General features: G+C 43.5%; 1 protein-coding gene across 1 annotated transcript; it reads left to right on the top strand.

Annotated features, from left to right (window-relative positions):
- The first annotated feature begins 256 nt into the window (after window positions 1–256).
- On the top strand, window positions 257–19392 carry LOC308097885 (neuronal acetylcholine receptor subunit non-alpha-3-like). The gene is made up of 8 exons (XM_080445991.1): window positions 257–406; window positions 7682–7833; window positions 13761–13805; window positions 15024–15133; window positions 15761–16274; window positions 17556–17746; window positions 18193–18412; window positions 19116–19392. The coding sequence occupies exons 1-8, from the start codon at window positions 334–336 to the stop codon at window positions 19248–19250; spliced, it is 1440 nt and encodes a 479-aa protein (XP_080302117.1). The 5' UTR covers window positions 257–333; the 3' UTR covers window positions 19251–19392.
- Window positions 19393–19615: the final 223 nt, after the last annotated feature.

Below are 19615 nucleotides of genomic sequence, written 5' to 3'. Positions count from 1 at the left end.
TAGCGGGGCAGCCCCCCCCTCCCCCCCTCCTCCCTCCATCTTCAGGACCATCCAGCACCGGGACAGCGACAGATACAACGACAACACAGAGCAGCGCTCGTAACAAGCAGCCGTCCTTCATTATTTATACTGTAACTGTACATTCATCCCTGTTGTAGCTGCAGCGCGGCGTTAAGAGTCTTTGGATGGCGTGTTAAGTGACATGCTGAGGCTGCTGCTATACACACGCTTTTACGGATACACTATAGCCTACAATGATCTAGTCATTTAATTTTCGTGGTGGACTGACTGACTGAACGAATCGGTTCCGTTCCGTCGATGTGAAGAGGGAGCATGAAGTTTGCACTTGCGGTGTTGTGGTTATTATCGTTATCGTCCCTGACTCCCAGTAATGCCACCATTGAAGGTAAGTGAGACAGAGAGATTATTTATAGCCTATATACTGGGCAAAACGCTGATCGATGCAATGATTGATTGGAACCGTTAGATGACACCAGGATCAGGACGATGTTTTTGTTTGTTCAGAACGCATCTGCAAGGGCTGATATTATGATCCTTTTTAAATTGTTTTTTAAACCAGTGGTTCTCAAATATTTACATACATGTTTTGTGCCACAGGGAGCATTTGTGTTGTTAGAATGTTTAAAAAATGTTTCTCAATATTCCACATTTAATTTCAGTTTTTTTTGAAGATAGCAGATCTACAAACTCACAACAAGTCACGATGCTGTGCGTTGTGAGTTTGTATATCTCAAATAGCAGCCTCTGTTGCGCTGCCATAAGGCATTACTATTCCCATCGCAACGTTACACCAGTGTCTAGCCTATGATATTAGTGGAGGCTATAGGGTAGGAGTGACGAGAGTTTAAACAAAAGGACACTTTACATAATTCATATAATTATTCCAGTGCGGGGCAGCAGAAAAATAAACAAAACGGTGCAGGGGTCAAGCGAACAGAGCACATAAATGATTTATAAAAGGGTGGGAGTGTAGCGCCCCCTCCTGGGCATGCACTAAGGAGGCCTATTCCATAATCCAGGAGTCCATACACTACTCCCTTCAAGTTAGATTTTTAAATGCCCCTTACAGTGCAGCGTCTGTACTGTACAGTACAGTACAGCTTTGTTTATTTTCTCTTGAGTGTGTTTGCATCGCCAGCTTATGAGTTCATTCTACCGTAAATCCTTTACACCATTCCAATCTTTGGGATGGAGAGTCTCCTGGCAGCCCATAAATCCTACCTGTCAGAGCCAGATGCACTCGCATGTTTGTGTGTGTGTGTGTGTGTGTGTGTGTGTGTGTGTGTGTGTGTGTGTGTGTGTGTGTGTGTGTGTGTGTGTGTGTGTGTGTGTGTGTGTGTGTGCGTGCGTGCGCGTGTGCGTGTGTGTGTGTGTGTGTGTGTGTGCGTGTGCGCGCATGCGTGAGAGTGCGAGAGGGATAGAGAGAGAGAGAGGGATGGAGAGGGGGGGGGAGTAGGCTGTTGTGTTGTAATGATGACATGTTGATGGAAGTGATTAATCCGCCTTTAAGTCTATTTATTTAGCCTCCAGGGCTGTTCAAGCATCAGTGACTGTTGTGACACCAAGTAGCCTAAAACTTACAAAAAAACTAAACAATATCTGATAATCTGAGATAATGTCACACTGGTGCTGCACCTGCTGTCAGGAGGCTGCTGCCAACATCTGAGGAAAGACTTGTGTATGAGGTGACATTTCAGGGCCTGCCCTAAGTAAGTGTGAAGTGTGAGCTGCATATTTCACGTTGTTTGCACTTCACGTACACACAGAAGAAGATGGAAAGTTTCACACCTGTGATTCCCATTCAGTGGTGCATGCCGACTGTGAGCAGATGGTGGCATGGCGAAGGTGATCATGTCATTTGCCTGTGGGGCGTGATTATGGATCCCACCAACGCTCCAGGATATAGACCTGCCTTACCTGTCTGTTTGGCTCCCTGGCAGGCATAGTTTTACTGAGGTTAGGGTTAGGGTTAGGTTTAGGCATAGTCTTACTGAGGTTAGGGTTAGGGTTAGGTTTAGGTATAGTTTCAGCTGTCAATCACAGCGACTACTGACCAATCACATGCAGCGGGGTTTGCCTGGAGCTGAGGTGGGATCCATAATAACGCGCCTGGCGTGTGCGGTAGACCAGTGATTTTCAACCTGTGGGTTGGGACCCTCAGGGGGGGGGGTCCCCATGTGATTTTGAGGGGGTCCCCAGATGACAGTAAAGTGACAATTTAAGGACTTTTAAGACCCTTTTCATACATAAAAAAAAGAAATGAATTGAAAAAAAGACCATTAATGCATCAAAGGTCAACAAACTATACTATAAAAACTGGTCAAACATTGGCCAAATTGTCAAATAAAATAAGAAAGAGACAACATTTTTTTTAAATAGCCGATCTACAAGCTCGTTGTGAGGCGTTGTAAGCTTGTAGATCTGCTATTTTCAAAATATGTATCTGTGGGAACCGAGTCAAACTAAATGTAATGCCTCAACTCCTACAATTCCAAGTGCTTGTCAGGGGGGGGGGGTCCCCAGTTCAAATATGTTTAATTTGGAGGGTCACGGTTTATAATAGTGGTAGAGGGTTGCATTGAGATTTGCAAAAAAATAAATTTAGGCATTTAGCAGACACTCTTATCCAGCGTAACTTACAAAGTGCAAAGTAGCATGAACCCTATAAGGATGATTAGCAGTCGTTCTACATTGATGTAATACATGGAATAACACAAATAATACTTTAGCCACGTTTATTCAGGCCTGGGGAGCTTTTACAAATCATACATGTTGTTGTAGCTGCTATCCAATGTGAGGTTGCAAGTTCAAGGGTTATATACTGTAGGACTGCAAACCCAGCCCTGCGCATTAGATATTCATGGTGTCCTGTGTCTAACATCTGTTTCTCTCATTGACCATTCTGCAGGCTAAGTGCAATTCTACTAACTACTAGCTAGAGACTAGAGAGCCTCGAATGGTCCTATAATGGATTATAATACATAAAACATAATGATATATGAAAAATAATATTATCACTTGACAGTATACTGTAAATGGTCAAGTAAATAGAGTGCAAACAAAACATAAAGTACTACAAAGCAATTAGGATACCAGGTAAACATCGAGCCTAGCTCAGTCCAAACACCATCCTATATAAATAACATATTATATTTGTGGACAAGCAAACAATGTCTATCTAAATAAATAAAAAGTTAATGCCAACATACATCCTCAGAATATAGCATAATAATGATAGGCAACACGAAGTGATTCAGGGAATGAGCATTTCTAGGCAGTGAGGTTGATGAGGTGAGTTTTCAGACTGCGGCAAAAACATAGGGAGTGAGTGTGCAGTCCTGACTGAGGGGGAGGTCATTCCATGGTTTAGGACCCAGGAGGAGGGAGAAGAGTCTAGGACACCAATGTCATATAGGGAAGGGAGGGACAGACATCCTGTGTTAGCTGATGTAAGTGTGGGGGATGTCCTGAAGGTAAGAGGGTGCCACGCCCTTGATCGCCTTGTAGGTCATCACCAAGTATTTTGAATTGGATGTGGGCAGCAAATTCAGGATAGGCTGATGGAAACACGTGCCTTTGAATAACTTTTTCTCGCTCGCTCATGTCAGGAGGAGAGATGGAGAGAAAGCTGAAATCTAAAAACGACCTGTCCACAAGTTTTGGAAAGAAAGGAAAAACAGTGTCTCTAGTTCTTGACATTGGAAGGGCAATCTGGGAACCCATCGCCAACTGAAAATGAAAAACAGCGCCCTCTGCTGTTTGTTCTATGTCTGTTGGCTCTGGGCGGAAGAAAACGTAACGCCAGAGCGCAAGGAAACCGGTGTTTGTTGTATGCCTTCAGCGCATCACTTCCGGTTGGTGCGACTATGTTTTCATTCCCACTAACAATATTTCTACACGGAACACTAACACCACTTCTCCCAGAGAACATGGATCGTATTGGTTATAAGCCCACTTGTTTCTATGATGAAAGAGTAAGTTAAAATGTGAATATCTTTCCGTGGTTTTGTCTGCTCCGCGGACGCTATTGTTAAATTAGTTTCGGTTTGTTTCGAGGGGGGAAGGATCGACGGACACGTGAATCCCGCCCACTACATTTGATTGGGTAAAGCGCGGCCTGCTTCCTGATCTGAAGGCACGCCCATGCGCACACGATATGACGAACCTCCCCGACAGATTCCAACGCAGCGTTGGAATCTGTTCTTGAGAGATTATTGGAAGGGTCAAGAGTTGATTTTGTGAGGAGTAACTCTGGTTGATTTGAATCAGGAGAAAGGACCCATTTATCAGCTTAAATGTTTTGTTTCAGTGTTTCAGTTCCAATTCTGTCTGCTCATTTCTTTGGGCCATCACTTCCAAATTCACTTGTTTATCCTGTGTCCTGTGTGAGTTCTCTATCCAGATTCGATAAAATTGGTATAACCGAAAATGCATTTTCTGTTTAATCACTTACCCTACCTTTAATTTCTGAAAATACACCAAATATTAGTATACATGTAATTTTAAACAAAAAAAAAACATTTAATACTGATGCTGTCAAATTAATCTGTGAAGCAATCAAAGCTGCAGCATCACTTGAAGGCAACCCATGCACTTACTGTAAAATAAAAACCTGTGGAATACTTCAAGAGAAGAAGCTTGCTACCCCCCCCCCCCACACACACACACAAATAAAATGCATCCTAATTTCATCACAGAGGAACTACCCTTCCCCCATGCCCACAAATAATCAATACCAGCCCCTCTCTGCCTGAACTCCATCATCTACTCTCCACCACCCCCCCACCCCCCCCCCCCCCACACACACACACACACACACACACACACACACACACACACACACACACAAAGGGGGGGTAATGCCTGATTTATATACCACTACATAATTAGTTGCAAGCCAGGGCCGTATATGGAAAATAGCAGATCTACAAGCTCACAAAGTATTGCGGTGCGAAGCTTTGATAGCTTGGAGATCGGCTATTTTCGATGTGCGACGCGATGCATAACCAAGTATAAATCGGGCATAATGTGTCTCAGCTCCAAGTTCACATAATGAGCATGAAAGGTAAAACAGGACCCTAAGGGGGGGGGGGGGGGTGGGTAGGAGAGGGAGAGGGAAAGAAAGAGGGTGAGAGGATGGTGTGAGAACGATTTGGGTGCATGCATGTGCATACTGTATAACAGCCTAAATTCCTCCCCCATGAACACTCACACACAACAATAAGAACATAATGCTCTTACTGTGCCACCCCACATCTGGTTCTCATAATGCTTGTGAATGTCAGGACTGAGAATGGAGAAACGGGACGAGAGAGAGCTAGCTTTCTAGAGGGAAAATTGACTTATCTTTTTCTCTCATTGATTTATCCATCTCAGTCTTCCGGCTTTTTATTCTATTCTTACCACAAAAAAGTTTGTCTGTCTGAGCGTGTGTGTGCGTGTGTGTGTGTGTGTGTGTGTGTGCGTGTGTGTGTGCGCGCGGCCGCACGCGCGTTTGTGCACGCATGCACAAGTGCGTGCATGCACACGTGCAATCGTGCACGAGTGCACACGTGCATGTGTGTGCATATACAGTACACAGGATGAGAGGCGAAGGAGAGATGACTTCTCCCTCTCTTATTCCCTGTCTGTTTTCTGTCTGTTTTCATTCTGTTACTGTCTCGTGCTCTTTTGCCCCAATTTTGTTCCACCCCCCACCCCACATGCTCAGAATGAAATTGCTCTGGGAGTGGGACATGTTGTCTCACTCCTCCCCTTATCACGCCTCCCCATTCCCCCTGTTCTACGCATTGTTTCTTTTTGGAGAGAGAGAAAGAGTGAGAGTGTGTGTGTGTGTGTGTGTGTGAGAGAGAGAGAGAGAGAGAGAGAGAGAGAGAGAGAGAGAGAGAGAGGCTGTTTACTTCAACCTTTGTTCTCCTCTCACTCTCATCTTCTCTCGCTCTCATCTTCTCTCGCTCTCTCCATCTCCCCCTCCCCCTGTCAGCCCCTTTTCTCTATCTTTCTCTGTCTCTCTGTGTCTCAGACCCTCTCAGACCCTCTATCTCTCTTTCCGCACCGTGAAATCCTGAGTGTGCATTTGACACGGGTATAAATAGAAATAGAGAGTAGAAATGCACCCGTAAGGCTCCTCATATTCTAACATCACCATAGGCAGCGCCCATGCAAAATGTCACTCTCTAATGCTGTGGAATAATGCTCGCAGCACTGAGCTGATACAGACATCCAGTCACTGTTGGGCATGCAGTTAACTTTGGAGCGCAGAGCAGCGCAGTCAGAAATATCCACACAATACCCTCAGCAATCCAGCGAATATTCCCGTTACTATGGGGGAGCAAGGGGGTGGGCTCATTTATGCATGCATGCACGCATGCCACGCACGTTATGCTTTACTGTAATGCTGTGTTAAATCTTAAGTGGCTAATTATCCACTAAAATTTTAAGTCTAATTATGTGTTAAGTGAACTGGATGACACCACATGGAGTGGATCATTGCAGTATTTAGATAAGGTTGAAGAGTTCTCCTCTAAAAGCAAATTCATCTGAAGTTCATCATCATTCAACATCTCTTAAGTAAAAAAAATAAACAAATATCATCCAACTCATCATCTGAGAGTTTAAACAGGGAAATCTAGGTAGATCTAGATATCTATCTTTGGAACAAGCCCCTTGTTGATTCCTGTCAGCGGGGGTGAAACATGCAGTACTCGCCATAGTTTAGCGAGGAGACATGCTGCTATCCCTCAGCTGTATGCACTTAAACAGTGGTTGCCAAAGTCAGGGCACAGTGCTTCTACAGGGCTGTCTCGCGCTCACAGTCTTTAACTGACTATTGTGTCGTGTGCCTGGCTGCACACGCCACTCGGAGCTCTGCCTCTCTCCCCTGGTGATTGTTCTGTCTGAGGTGATCATGTCAGCGTGATCGTTTCGTCAGCCTGGGGAGACCCAGATGCGTTCCCTTGGACATAGCCGACTGTCAGTCTGGAGTCGCTGGTACATACATGAGTGTGTGTGTGTGTGTGTGTGTGTGTGTGTGTGTGTGTGTGTGTGTGTGTGTGTGTGTGTGTGTGTGTGTGTGTGTGTGTGCGCGCGCACAATTCTGTCATGCACTTTATATTCCCTTCACCTGCTGTTGAGACTCTGGGATAAGTGTGAATATGTGTGAATATGTGTGAAATGTGTGCGTGTGTGTGTGTGTGTGTGTGTGTGTGTGTGTGTGTGTGTGTGTGTGTGTGTGTGTGTGTGTGTGTGTGTGTGTGTGTGTGTGTGTGTGTGTGTGTGTGTGTGTATGTGTGTCTGACTGTGCTTCGTTCTACAGTATGTGTGTGCATGCTTGCATAATGTACAAGTGCATCTCTGAGTCATATCTATACTTACCTCTCTGATCTGTCTCTCTGTCTCTGTCTCTGTCTCTGTCTCTGTCTCTGTCTCTGTCTCTGTCTCTGTCTCTGTCTCTGTCTCTGTCTCTGTCTCTGTCTCCGTCTCCGTCTCTGTCTCTGTGTGTCTCTCTCTCTCTCTCCCTCTCCCTCTCCCTCTCCCTCTCCCTCTCTCTGCCCTTGTTCAAAAATCCAATGTTCTCACTTCCTTCACCTAATTGCTGTTTCCTTGTGTCGTCATGGCTGCTTCCCCCTCCCTTCTTCCCTTGTCGTCTCGCTCATCTCAGCTCCAGAGGAGTTTGTGTCCTTGGCGATGTTGGAGGACACGTTGCTGAAGAACCTGTTCAGAGGATACCAGAAGTGGGTGCGGCCTGTCCTGCATGCTAATGACACCATCACCGTGCGCTTCGGACTCAAGATCTCCCAGCTGGTTGATGTGGTGAGGAGGACGCACTGCCGCACGGACGCGCATGCACAGACGTCGGACGCACCCACGCATGCACCCACACATACACACACATTTACTTTTGAGGATGCTGCTTTGACTCATTCGATAAATCCATACACTAACCCCAGCCTTAACCTCAACCCCTAACCCTATATGAAATTCAGTCAAATCTAATTGGACTCACTAATTTTGTCTTCACTTTCCATTTCCTGACAACCACAAACATGGCCAATGCACGCACGCACGCACGCACGCACGCACGCACGCACGCACGCACGCACGCACGCACGCACGCACGCACGCACGCACGCACGCACGCACGCACGCACGCACGCACGCACGCACGCACGCACGCACGCACGCACGCACGCACGCACGCACGCAACGCACGCACACACGCACACACACACACACACACACACACACACACACACACACACACACACACACACACACACACACACACACACACACACACACACACACACACACACACACACACACACACACACACACACACACACACACACACACACACACACACACACACACACACACACACCGGAAGCATCCCCCACCATAGTTCACAAGCATAAATCATAGATGGTTGGACAGGTGAACTGAGAGAAATGTACTGCAAGACCAGAACAGTGGAGGTAGGAGAGAGAGAGAGAGAGAGAGAGAGAGAGAGAGAGAGAGAGAGAGAGAGAGAGAGAGAGAGAGAGAGAGAGAGAGAGAGAGAGAGAGAGAGAGAGCGAACAGAAGAGACTATCTGACAGGGAGTGAAACAATCCTCTCTCCCTCTTCTCTAGTGATTAACAGTAGAGTGAATACAGCTGAGTGATTGTATAGGAGAGAAAGGGCAAAACCTTAATTGAAAGTTGATAGTGGAAAAAATAAGAAGATATAATTCAGAGAGGAAACAAAAAACTGGCACTGTGTGCAATAGATTCTGCATGAAGCTGTTTGGGATAATCTTATTTACTTTAAAAGCGGCATAGATCAATTTGTCTCGTCTCGCTTATAGACTTGCCTCGGACGGGGAAGGTATATAGAGAAAAGATTACGATGTATACATTTCTTAGGGGAGCTGAGTGGACAACAGATCTGGAATTGAAAGCATAAATCTCGTTAGCGGGTAATATATGGATTCTCTCCCGAGGAGTTGGAGTGTTGGTTGTGTTCAAAGGAGGAGTGCAACACTGAAATGAAGAAATATGATGAGTAAGGAGCAACATGGCCTCCTGTTGACAGCCAGGAGGCGTAGGACAGTGATGTGGTTATATAAGGTAATGTCAGCTCGGCCTATAAGTTTGACAGTAGCTCAGAAAGTTAGAGAAAGGATTCTGGTCCAGATAACGATTCGACTGTATATAGATAACAGCACACGTAGTGTTAATGTAGGGTCCAGTTTGGGCAGTGGTCGAGAAAGTGCTCAAATTCTTTACTTAAGTAAAAGTACAAGTAGTGCAATATATAAATACTCTGTTACAAGTAAAAGTCGGAATAAAAAAAATACTTGAGTAAAAGTACAAAAGTATTGGTATCAAAATGTACTTAAAGTACCAAAAGTAGAAAGTACTCATTATGCAGACTGTCCCATTTCAAGTTTTCAAATGTATAAAAATCTTTTGAAAATAGCAGATCTACAAGCTCACAATGCGTTGCATCGCGACGCATTGTGAGCTTGTAGATCGGCTATTTTCAAATGGCTGAAATGTTTTGTAATAATAATTAAAATCTACAAAGTAACTAGTAACTAAAGTTTTCAAATAATTGTAGTGGAGTAAAAGTATAATATTTGGAGCCGAGATGTAGTGGAGTAGAAGTAAAATAATTGGAAATTGGAAATACACAAGTAAAGTACAAATACCTCAACATTGTACTTAAAGGAGAATTTTGGACTAAGTTTTTCTTACCTTTTCTATGATGTTATGATATGGTACAGTAGAAAACTCCATCCTGGGTCCGCCACAGCTTAAAACGTGGCGGATAGGCCTTGCGTTAGATCACATATTTTAATAGCCTTTTTTTTGTTTTGTTTTTTAGATCTGACGTTCATAGTGACAGAACACTGTCCAAAAAAAAAAAAGTCTCGCTATAGACGAGATTTCAATCTCGAGATTTCAATCTCGTCTAGCGAGACTTAGATTATTATTATTTTTATTTTTTTTGGTTGCATAGTGTTCTGTCACTATGAACGTCAGATCTAAAAAAAAAAAGAAAAAGAAAAAAAGCTATTAAAATATGCGACCTAGCGCAAGGCCTATCCGCGCACGTTTTAAGCTGTGGCGGACCCGGGATGGAGTTATGAAATGTTTCTACTGTAGGCCTACCATTCATCCTAAGATATCATAACATCATAGAAAAGGTAAGAAAAACTTAGTCCAAAATTCTCCTTTAAGTACAGTACTTAAGTAAATGTACTTAGTCACTTTACACCACTGAGTTTGGGTAACTTTTTTAGTCTGAAACTTTTTTAAACTGAGGATTTTACCGTGTACAAGGGAGGCATCACGTGTACTCACATTCCTTTCAGAGTGATGAAAAAGAGTGGCTTACAATTGGCCCAAGAAAAAAAGACAAGTCCCAGTTGCTTTACGTTGCATGGCTAATAATGTTCTATTACCTTCCCCCTGAGGATTAGAAGAGTATTTTTAGGAATGAGAAATGCAGGGTGGTGTGGGGGGGTGAAGGAGACACAGCGTTTACCGTGACGACTGGTGGTGGTTATTTTGAGGGTGGAGACAGCGGTAAAGTTTCATGTAGAGGGTGGTTTGGGAGTGGCCGCTTCGTGGGTAAGATATTTTTCCTCAATTTGTCAGGGGTCTTCAACAGGGGGCCCATGGCCCTTAGGGGGTCCTCAGAGTTACTACAGGGGGGCCGCAAAATGTTTGTGTGATAGGATTAGTTTTTTTCCAAAAACAATGTAATGTCTGAAAATACACATTACAGTAACATGAATCAAACATATTAAAGTTAAGTTATAAACAAGCAAATCAAAACTAAAACCTAGTTCCACAAGACTAATTTCAAAGGAATGTACATAGCCATCAAAGCTGCACTTAAAACTTTAATAAAATAAATAGAGAAAACAGTGGAATACTTTTAAACTGGTTTCAAATCTCTCAATGGTCAACACAACGACATTGATGAGACAATCAGCAAAAAAAAAGTTTAATATGGAACACAATTTTATACAAAATGTACTGGGGGTCCCTGCTTTGTCTCTCTCTCTCAGCTAGGTGTCCTTAGCCTGAAAAACATTGAAGACCCCTGTATAGACAATGAGAGAGGGTGCATGAGGAGAAAGAGGTCTGAAAAAGGAAAGTGTGGATATATTCATATATCTGCTCAGGATGCAGCAGGTCTTTGCTAAGTAGGAGAAAAGAGAAGAGACAATATAAGAGATGAGACGAAGGTGAAGTTAAGACCGAGAGCCAAGAGGGAGGCTTAAAAGACAGCTTAAGAAGTTGTTATGGGGGGCTAGCAAAGGAGTCTAGCAAGTCTGAAAGGAGTGAGTAAGGATGGGAGAGAAGGATCAAGAGCCAAGGGATGTTAGAGGGTCAAAGATAGAGTGGAGGATGGGGTAAAAGAGAGAGAGAGAGAGAGAGAGAGAGAGAGAGAGAGAGAGAGAGAGAGAGAGAGAGAGAGAGAGAGAGAGAGAGAGATGTCCAAATGGTCTCTCAGAGCAGCAAAGGAATTGGACTGAAAACAGCCAGAAACCATTCATTATTAACACTGGTACACTCACGTGCATGTTTACACAATACACACATACAAACACACACCTCGTCCAGACCGTTCCTAAACCACACACAGCATGGTTCATCACAGCAAAGTGGTCAATGTAGATGTAGCCACTGCTTGCAGAAATAAGAGAGTGCCACCTTGTGGTCCTTTCAACAAACTGCACTGACATTCACTGAGCTCACCGCAGGTCATTTCTTATGCTGACGGATGGGTATGCTATTAGGTTTGCTTGGGTACCTTTCCAGGGCAGACGGACCACAAAACTCTGTTTCATGGATTTTCCATCAAGTCCACTTTTTACTTACAGCTCTGTCCAGTTTCCACTGCACTGAGTCTGAAACTTATAGCAGTTTCTGTGAATTTCCCAAACTTTTCTGTCTGACGTCATCTCTGTCTGCACGTCATCTATGGATCAGCACATTCCTTCTGACCCCCTCTCCTTAATTGTCTCCGCCAGGCCGAAGGCATGGTGGAGAGTATGTTTTACCCTCTGTCCGTCCGTGTGTGTGTCCGTCCGCTCACAGCTAACATTGGTCAAGCTTCACGTGACATCACAATATGTAATATAAATAGGTAAGACAGGATTAATCAGGAACAGTACTTTCTTTTACCACCTCGCCTGGCGGAGACCTGTGCTCCGAGGAGCACATTTTCTAGTTCACTTCTTTGTCTCTCACTGTCCATTCCTATTTTGGGCATGCCTAAATAGTCTCGTACACTCTTCAGAGTTAGATTAACACTGAGGATTTTACAGTGTATGTCCCTCTCAGAATGTATATATCGTACGTCAGAGTGTAAATACATGCCTATGTGCTGGAAGGCCTCAAATTGTGATTCTTGCTTCCAGTGCAATCAGTGGTCTGAATGAGCCAAGTGGAGGACACCCACTACTCCACCTGCCCTCCAAAGTGTGTACATTTTCTAATGTCATATTATCATTAATCTTGCAATATCTACAAGGTTGAGAAAATCACTGACCTACCCGAAGTAACACTCAATGACCAGTCTTTGGAAGGCTATTTTTAGAGCACAAGGGCAGTTGATGCACCATGACGTAACATAATAGAAGGAAGAGGGGAAGGAGTGAATATACAGTATAAAGCAGTGGTTTTCAAACTTCAAACTTCTTATTTTCAAGGACCCCCAAGTTACTATTTATTAGGCCGCAGACCGCCACCTGAAAATAGTTTGTGCCAGGGACCCCCCCATACAAGATTTGTCTTGTTAAAATGTTCCAGCAATCTACAAGCTCACAACACTTTGAGAACCACTGGTATTAAGTATGGAAAGATGATCATGGAAAAGATAAGAGCAGAGGAGATGTTCTTTCCGATGACTAGCAAGGACGGGTTTGTGTCATTGTCTGAAACAGCATTGATTATTCAAGATAAAATAAACAATATACGGAACAAAGGAACAAAGACGGCTTTAAAGTGTTGAAAGCCTACTCCCCTCGGTAGGCATGAGAATTGCATTATATTTTGTCACAATTGTTCATAAAAAAATTGTATATTTTCACAAATATACAGTACAGAAGACTTTAAATGCAGATCTAAAAGTTTACAACGATGCAAAGCATTGTGAGATTTGACAGTATAAAATAGAGCTTAAGTGGTTCACTCTTTTCCGCTGTAACCATCTCATCGTCTCCCTTTCGTCAATTTGCCATGCCAGTGTTTTATGTTAAACCCGTCAGAAATCGAGGGAGTGCTAACTAAGGGGTTATGTGATTAAAGGCCGGAGGGGAAATTTAGTGTGTGAGTGAAATTGATCACTAAAGAGTTATGAACGCTGTTATCTCCCTCTGAGCATTTTAGATATGACCATGAGCAAGGCACACAATCCCCCAAACGGTTCCATTTAATCTGTGGCCCTACGGCAAGACTGCAGTTTGAATGTGTGTGCGTGCTCGCGCGAGAGCGCATGTGTGTGTGTGCATGTGTGCATAACTTGCCTGTGGCTTTTGCTGCATATAAGAGAAGCAATGAGGGAGTGTAACACTTCGAGGTGTATGAAAATAACTTGTCCTCAAGTGCACTCTGATCTGTTCTCCTCATCAACTTTGTTTCTATCTTTTTCTCCCCTCATCTGTCCACCATTCACCCTCCATTAGCGTACATGAACAGAATGAAAACTAACCCTCAGCTCTTCCTTTCTTCTGGTAGGATGAGAAGAACCAGCTGATGACCACTAATGTCTGGCTATGGCAGGTAATGATACACATCTGTCTATCAGTACATCTATGATGCGTTGATGGATGTTGTAGTTATCTTGTGTTTTATAAGGTGATTACGATACTTAAGGCAACATTGGGTCCTTTGAGCAGTCAAAGTAGACCCAGCTCCAACAAAACAGAGAATGAAGCAACCAAAAAGAGTATAGAGAAAGTGACAAAACAATGTCCAATAAAATCCTTATCTTCAAATACCATACATGATTATGTAAATGTGGGAGAGGATTGTCTAACATGTACAGTATTTGTACAGTCTGTATTATTATGCATAAATTACAGATACGTTACAGCATTTGAAATTATTCAGGGCATTTAAATGAATACATGGTTAAAACAAGACATCCATAAATGATACGTAGCCTGCAAGTTAGTTCAGGCAGCATACACTCGAGAGGTTTTCTATGTGGCTGTATACAGCGCCATGCAAGACCCATACATCATACACTGACGTGGCAATCAGCTGTCCAATTGGGCGGGTTATTTAAGCTCACCTAAATCGGCGTTCCATCCACTTTGTGTGTTCTGGTTTGTGTGTTCTGGTTTGTTGTCATGCAACGTTTGCTCCCAGCACCACCAGTGGGCTCTGCTATTGGTCTGTTCCCCATGGGGGGGTTGTTATTATATATCTATCTCCCTGCTCTTAATGGTTAATGATGGTTGTCTAAATTGTGCTGAGCAGGGAGAAAAATATAGCAGAGCCTGAACGCCAAGATAAAATATTACATCCACACTTGTATTCTCATTCTATATATTTGTTCAATATATATTCGGTCTATAATATTGGTTCAATCTATTTGTGAGTTATCTGACTGAAACACATTAGCAGGTGACTCATGGATATTGGTTTGTTGGTTTGGTTAGATACAGTAGGGAATAGTGGTTTATGAATACTGTTCAGCTCTAGCCCTCACTGGACAGGTTTTGTAATATTATTGGTGGTCCTTAGCAGTTTGTCGGAGAGCTTCTTCAGGCTTGGTTTCATAGCGACATAGCTGAGACAAGGAGAGCAGAGTTTCAGAGTGGATGAGTAATGTCTACAGCTATAGCTCAAGCGGGTCACCTTTTGGACTTTCAGCTGGTTGCTCAAGCATGAATGCCAGACTCTATTCCAGAGAGGTTCTAATGAATTCCTTATAAACCTTGGTTAGGTCAACCATGTTTACCCATAAATAAGTGGAATTTTATTTTCCCGCAGGAGTGGCGTGACGTGAAGCTGCGATGGAACCCAGATGAGTACGGAGGAATCACCTCTATCAGAGTGCCTTCAGAGACTATATGGCTCCCTGACATCGTCCTCTATGAGAAGTGAGCTACACAGACCCTCACATGCAAAAAGGTTCAGTAGCTCTAGTGTTTGTCTGAAAAGGTCAAAACACAGAAGCAAAGCAGCGTTTTTTGTTCCAGCATCAACCTGAAAGCTTACCAGACTACAGTCATCTTTTAGTGTGTGCAACCAGTTGCTTGTCAGGGTTGTAATTTTGTTGCAGTTGGGTGGAACACACCTAATATCGTTTTATGTGCAGCGCTGATAATAACGTATGTTTCTATATCAGTGGTGCTCAAACTTTTTCATGTCAAGGACCCCCAAAATTATGTGTATTTGGCCGCCGACCCCATCTCAAAATAGTTTGTTCCAGGGACCCCCAGAAGCAAAGATTTTAGATAAAAATGTTTGCTTTAAAAGAATATATATTCAAAGATTTGTGTACTGTAAAGTGTGTAAAATAATGCTTTTGAGCTCAAATCAAAAAATGACACAGATGCGTTCCAGGGGGGTAAAAGTTTTGTATGTTTTTCTTTTTTTGTTCTGTGAAGCGCATTGGGTTGCACCTGCTGTATGAAATGTGCTATATGAATAAAGTTTGATTATAACGCTTTCTCCATCTTTAATCCTCATTGCTTCACATCTTCTCCTACCCCTTCCCCCTACAGCGCGGATGGTCGCTTCGAGGGCTCCCTCATGACCAAGGCCATCGTGCGCTCCGACGGCACCATCACGTGGACGCCGCCGGCCAGCTACAAGTCCTCGTGCACGATGGACGTCACCTTCTTCCCCTTCGACCGGCAGAACTGCTCCATGAAGTTTGGCTCCTGGACCTACGAAGGCAACATGGTGGACCTGGTCCTGATCGACCACTACGTCAACCGCAAGGACTTCTTTGACAACGGCGAGTGGGAGATCCTCAACGCCACGGGCATGAGGGGGACCAGGAGGGACGAGATGTACTGGTACCCGTTCGTCACCTACTCCTTCATCCTCAAGAGACTGCCTCTGTTCTACACCCTCTTCCTCATCATCCCATGCCTGGGTCTGTCCTTCCTCACCGTGCTGGTGTTCTACCTGCCGTCCGACGAGGGCGAGAAGCTGTCTCTCTCCACCTCGATTCTGGTGTCTCTCACCGTGTTCCTCATGGTCGTAGAAGAGATCATCCCGTCGTCCTCTAAAGTGTGTCTCCTTTCAGAGCGAGAGTGTGTTGTTGAGAGCAGTGTTGATTTCGTCGACTGAAACTATGATGAAAAATGTTTCGTCGACTACATTTTTTCACTGACAAAAACTAAATAAAAACTAAGCTGCGATGACTAAAAGACAAGTCATTTTATGCATGGTTGCGCTCGGGTGTTGCGCTCTGAAAATAGCAGATATACAAGCTCTGTGAGCTTGTAGATAGGCTATTTTCAGCATGCAACCAAGTGTAAAATCCGCCATTATGACACCATCAAGGCCCGCCAAAATACATTTTAGTTGACTAAATCAACTGTAGATTTAGTTGACTATAATCTTATGATATTTAGTCAACTAAAACTAGACAAAAAGTTAAACATTTCTGGTGACTAAAATATGACTAAAACTAAATGGAACTTTATTCAAAACACTATGACTCTAAATCAAAATTTGCTGTCAAAATCAACACTGGTTGAGCCCTATTGATTGATTGAAACCTTTATTTATTCTCGAAAAGAGCATTGAGGTTTACCCTCATTTGCAATGCTGTGAGATTACATACACAAAAATCAACAATTAAGACACCTGTAGATATAAAACACAGAAACAACAGAAAATAAAACCATAACAGAAAATGTGTACGTTAAAAACAATTACATGGTGATCGAGGTAGGGATATCTAAGAGCAGGTCATGAAATTGTGCATAGGATTTTGGGGCATTCATATTTAGCGTGAGTTGTGGAGTGTTCCATGAAATAGGAGCAAAGCAGAAAGCAGGTTTTTTCCAGTTCAGACTGAACAGGTGGAACGAGGTGTACTGGCCCTATGTTTTATTATGGTCCTAATTACTGTTCGTTGGTGTCCTCTTGCTTGAGAGACAGCATAGTTTTCATGTATTAGACCCTCTGTCAAGTAACAAGGAAACTATAATTGTCAACTAGCAAACCTTGTACTTCAGCATAAGTGTTTTAAAAGCCAGTCAGTCAGTCAGTCAGTCAGTCAGTGTGTACTCTAACGCCTGAAAAAGATGTTGAGGAAAAAGTGTGTTTGTTAGTTTGTCTCACTGCCAGAAAAGTATAGGAACATTATGCCAGATCTCTGACACCTTATTGCTTCCTTTAGATTAGAGTAATTACTGTGTTTTTTAGGCACTAAAGTCACAGTTCACAATGTGTTGGTTGGCTCTTGACTTTGTTTTCTCGATTAGAGAACTACAAACACCACTAACAATGATCTGTTCCTTGTTCTTTGATAGCTAAACATTCAAATTGTTCCCCTCTCAGGTGATCCCACTGATTGGTGAGTACTTGCTCTTCATCATGATCTTCGTCACCTTCTCCATCATTGTCACTGTCTTCGTCATCAACGTCCACCACCGCTCATCGGCCACTTACCACCCCATGGCCCCTTGGGTGAAGAGCCTTTTTCTCCAGAAGCTGCCCAAACTGTTATGTATGAGGGGCCACACTGACAGGTTGGTTATCATGGACAGCTGTTTCAATATGTAATATTACTGTCAATTAATGTTAGTAATGTTGCATTGCTATGTTGTGTTTTGCACCAAGTATGCCTTTATTACTTTAGCTTACTTTAGGGTTACTTTCGCAAAACACCTTCAAAAGGTCTATTTCATTATAATGGATGGAAGTCAATGGCCTCTGATCTGCCCAATTTGGATTCATAGCCTACATCATAGATACGTCATATAGTTTCAATGTACAGATTATTTATTTTTTAATATTTTTTATATACTGTTCAGACTGATGATAGGTTCCTTATGATCCTAGATTACTATGTCTATGCATTTGATGTATTCCCTCGTGTTTTCCTTGCTTACTGTAAATCGCTCTGGAGTAAGAGCGTCTGCTAAATGCCTAAATTGTAAATTGTAAACAAATGAGACACATGGATTGTTCCCAGGTTCCACTACCCAGACATCGAGCTCCGCAGCCCAGAGCTGAAGCCACGTGGGGGTCCGGGGAGGAGGGGGATTCCAGGCCATGGATCTTCGGGTCAGCAGAGAGGACCTCTCGGAGGGAAGGAAGATGAGAATCATGCTTGGCTGGCCATGTTGGAGAAAGCCACCAACTCAGTGCGCTACATCAGCCGGCACATCAAGAAGGAGCACTTCATACGAGAGGTGCACTGCTTGCGTGGAAAATCCTCAATGTTTATTTAACACTATGAACCCTAGCATCCCTATTTTGGGCATGTCATAATGGGCGAGCATTCTGTGAAAACAGGTGAACATGCCGAAAAAAATCGACAAGCTCACAACACATTGCATTACAACGCGTTGTGAGCTTAAGGAGTGGCTGTTTTCAGCCAAGCGATTTGGAGTAGAGGGAAAAAAGGAACGGACCAAGTAAGTAGGCCTATAGACCCCTGGACCCATGTGGTTGCATTTGGTTTCATACATTTACACTGAGGATTTTACTGTGTATGTGTGTGAGATTTGTGCTTGGCATATCTGAATGTCACTTATTTTCATGCATTTATGCTCCAAATGTTTCTACTGGTTTTTGTCAGTTGTCGTTCAACTTCAGAATGAATGTGTGTGTGTGTGTGTGTGTGTGTGTGTGTGTGTGTGTGTGTGTGTGTGTGTGTGTGTGTGTGTGTGTGTGTGTGTGTGTGTGTGTGTGTGTGTGTGTGTGTGTGTGTGTGTGTGTGTGTGTGTGTGTTATGTACCGAAAATGACAGTTGACAATTAAAATTTCACCGAAGAAAATCACTTAAGGTTGACACAGTCCCATAACAACACCTGTGGATCTGTCTGTCTGTCTCTGTCTGTCTCTCTCTCTCTCTCTCTCTCTCTCTCTCTCTCTCTCTCTCTCTCTCGTCAGGTGGTCCAGGACTGGAAGTTTGTGGGCCAGGTGTTGGACAGGATCTTCCTGTGGGCCTTCCTCACAGTATCAATACTTGGAACAGTCCTCATCTTCACACCTGCCTTGTACTTGTACTTTAGCACACCACCATGAACACACACACACACACACACACACACACACACACACACACACACACACACACACACACACACACACACACACACACACACACACACACACACACACACACACACACACACACACACACACACACACACACACACACACACACACGCAGTACTGTATGCACGCACACGCACACACACACACACACACACACACACACACACACACACACGTCACCAGCAGTTCATTATCAAGTCCAGGTTTGTCTTGTCTTATAATGTATTGCTACTGTATATCTCATCAACTATTGATGTCACACATAATTCATATCAATGACACTTTACATTAAATGATGTTTCCACCTCACCACATGGCAACATGCATAATAC

This window comes from Gymnoscopelus braueri (genome assembly GCF_963280865.1).
Source record: "Gymnoscopelus braueri genome assembly, chromosome: 2".
NCBI lineage: Eukaryota > Metazoa > Chordata > Actinopteri > Myctophiformes > Myctophidae > Gymnoscopelus > Gymnoscopelus braueri.
Note: the sequence above shows the minus strand (reverse complement) of the source record. Positions and strands in the feature narration are given on the sequence as shown.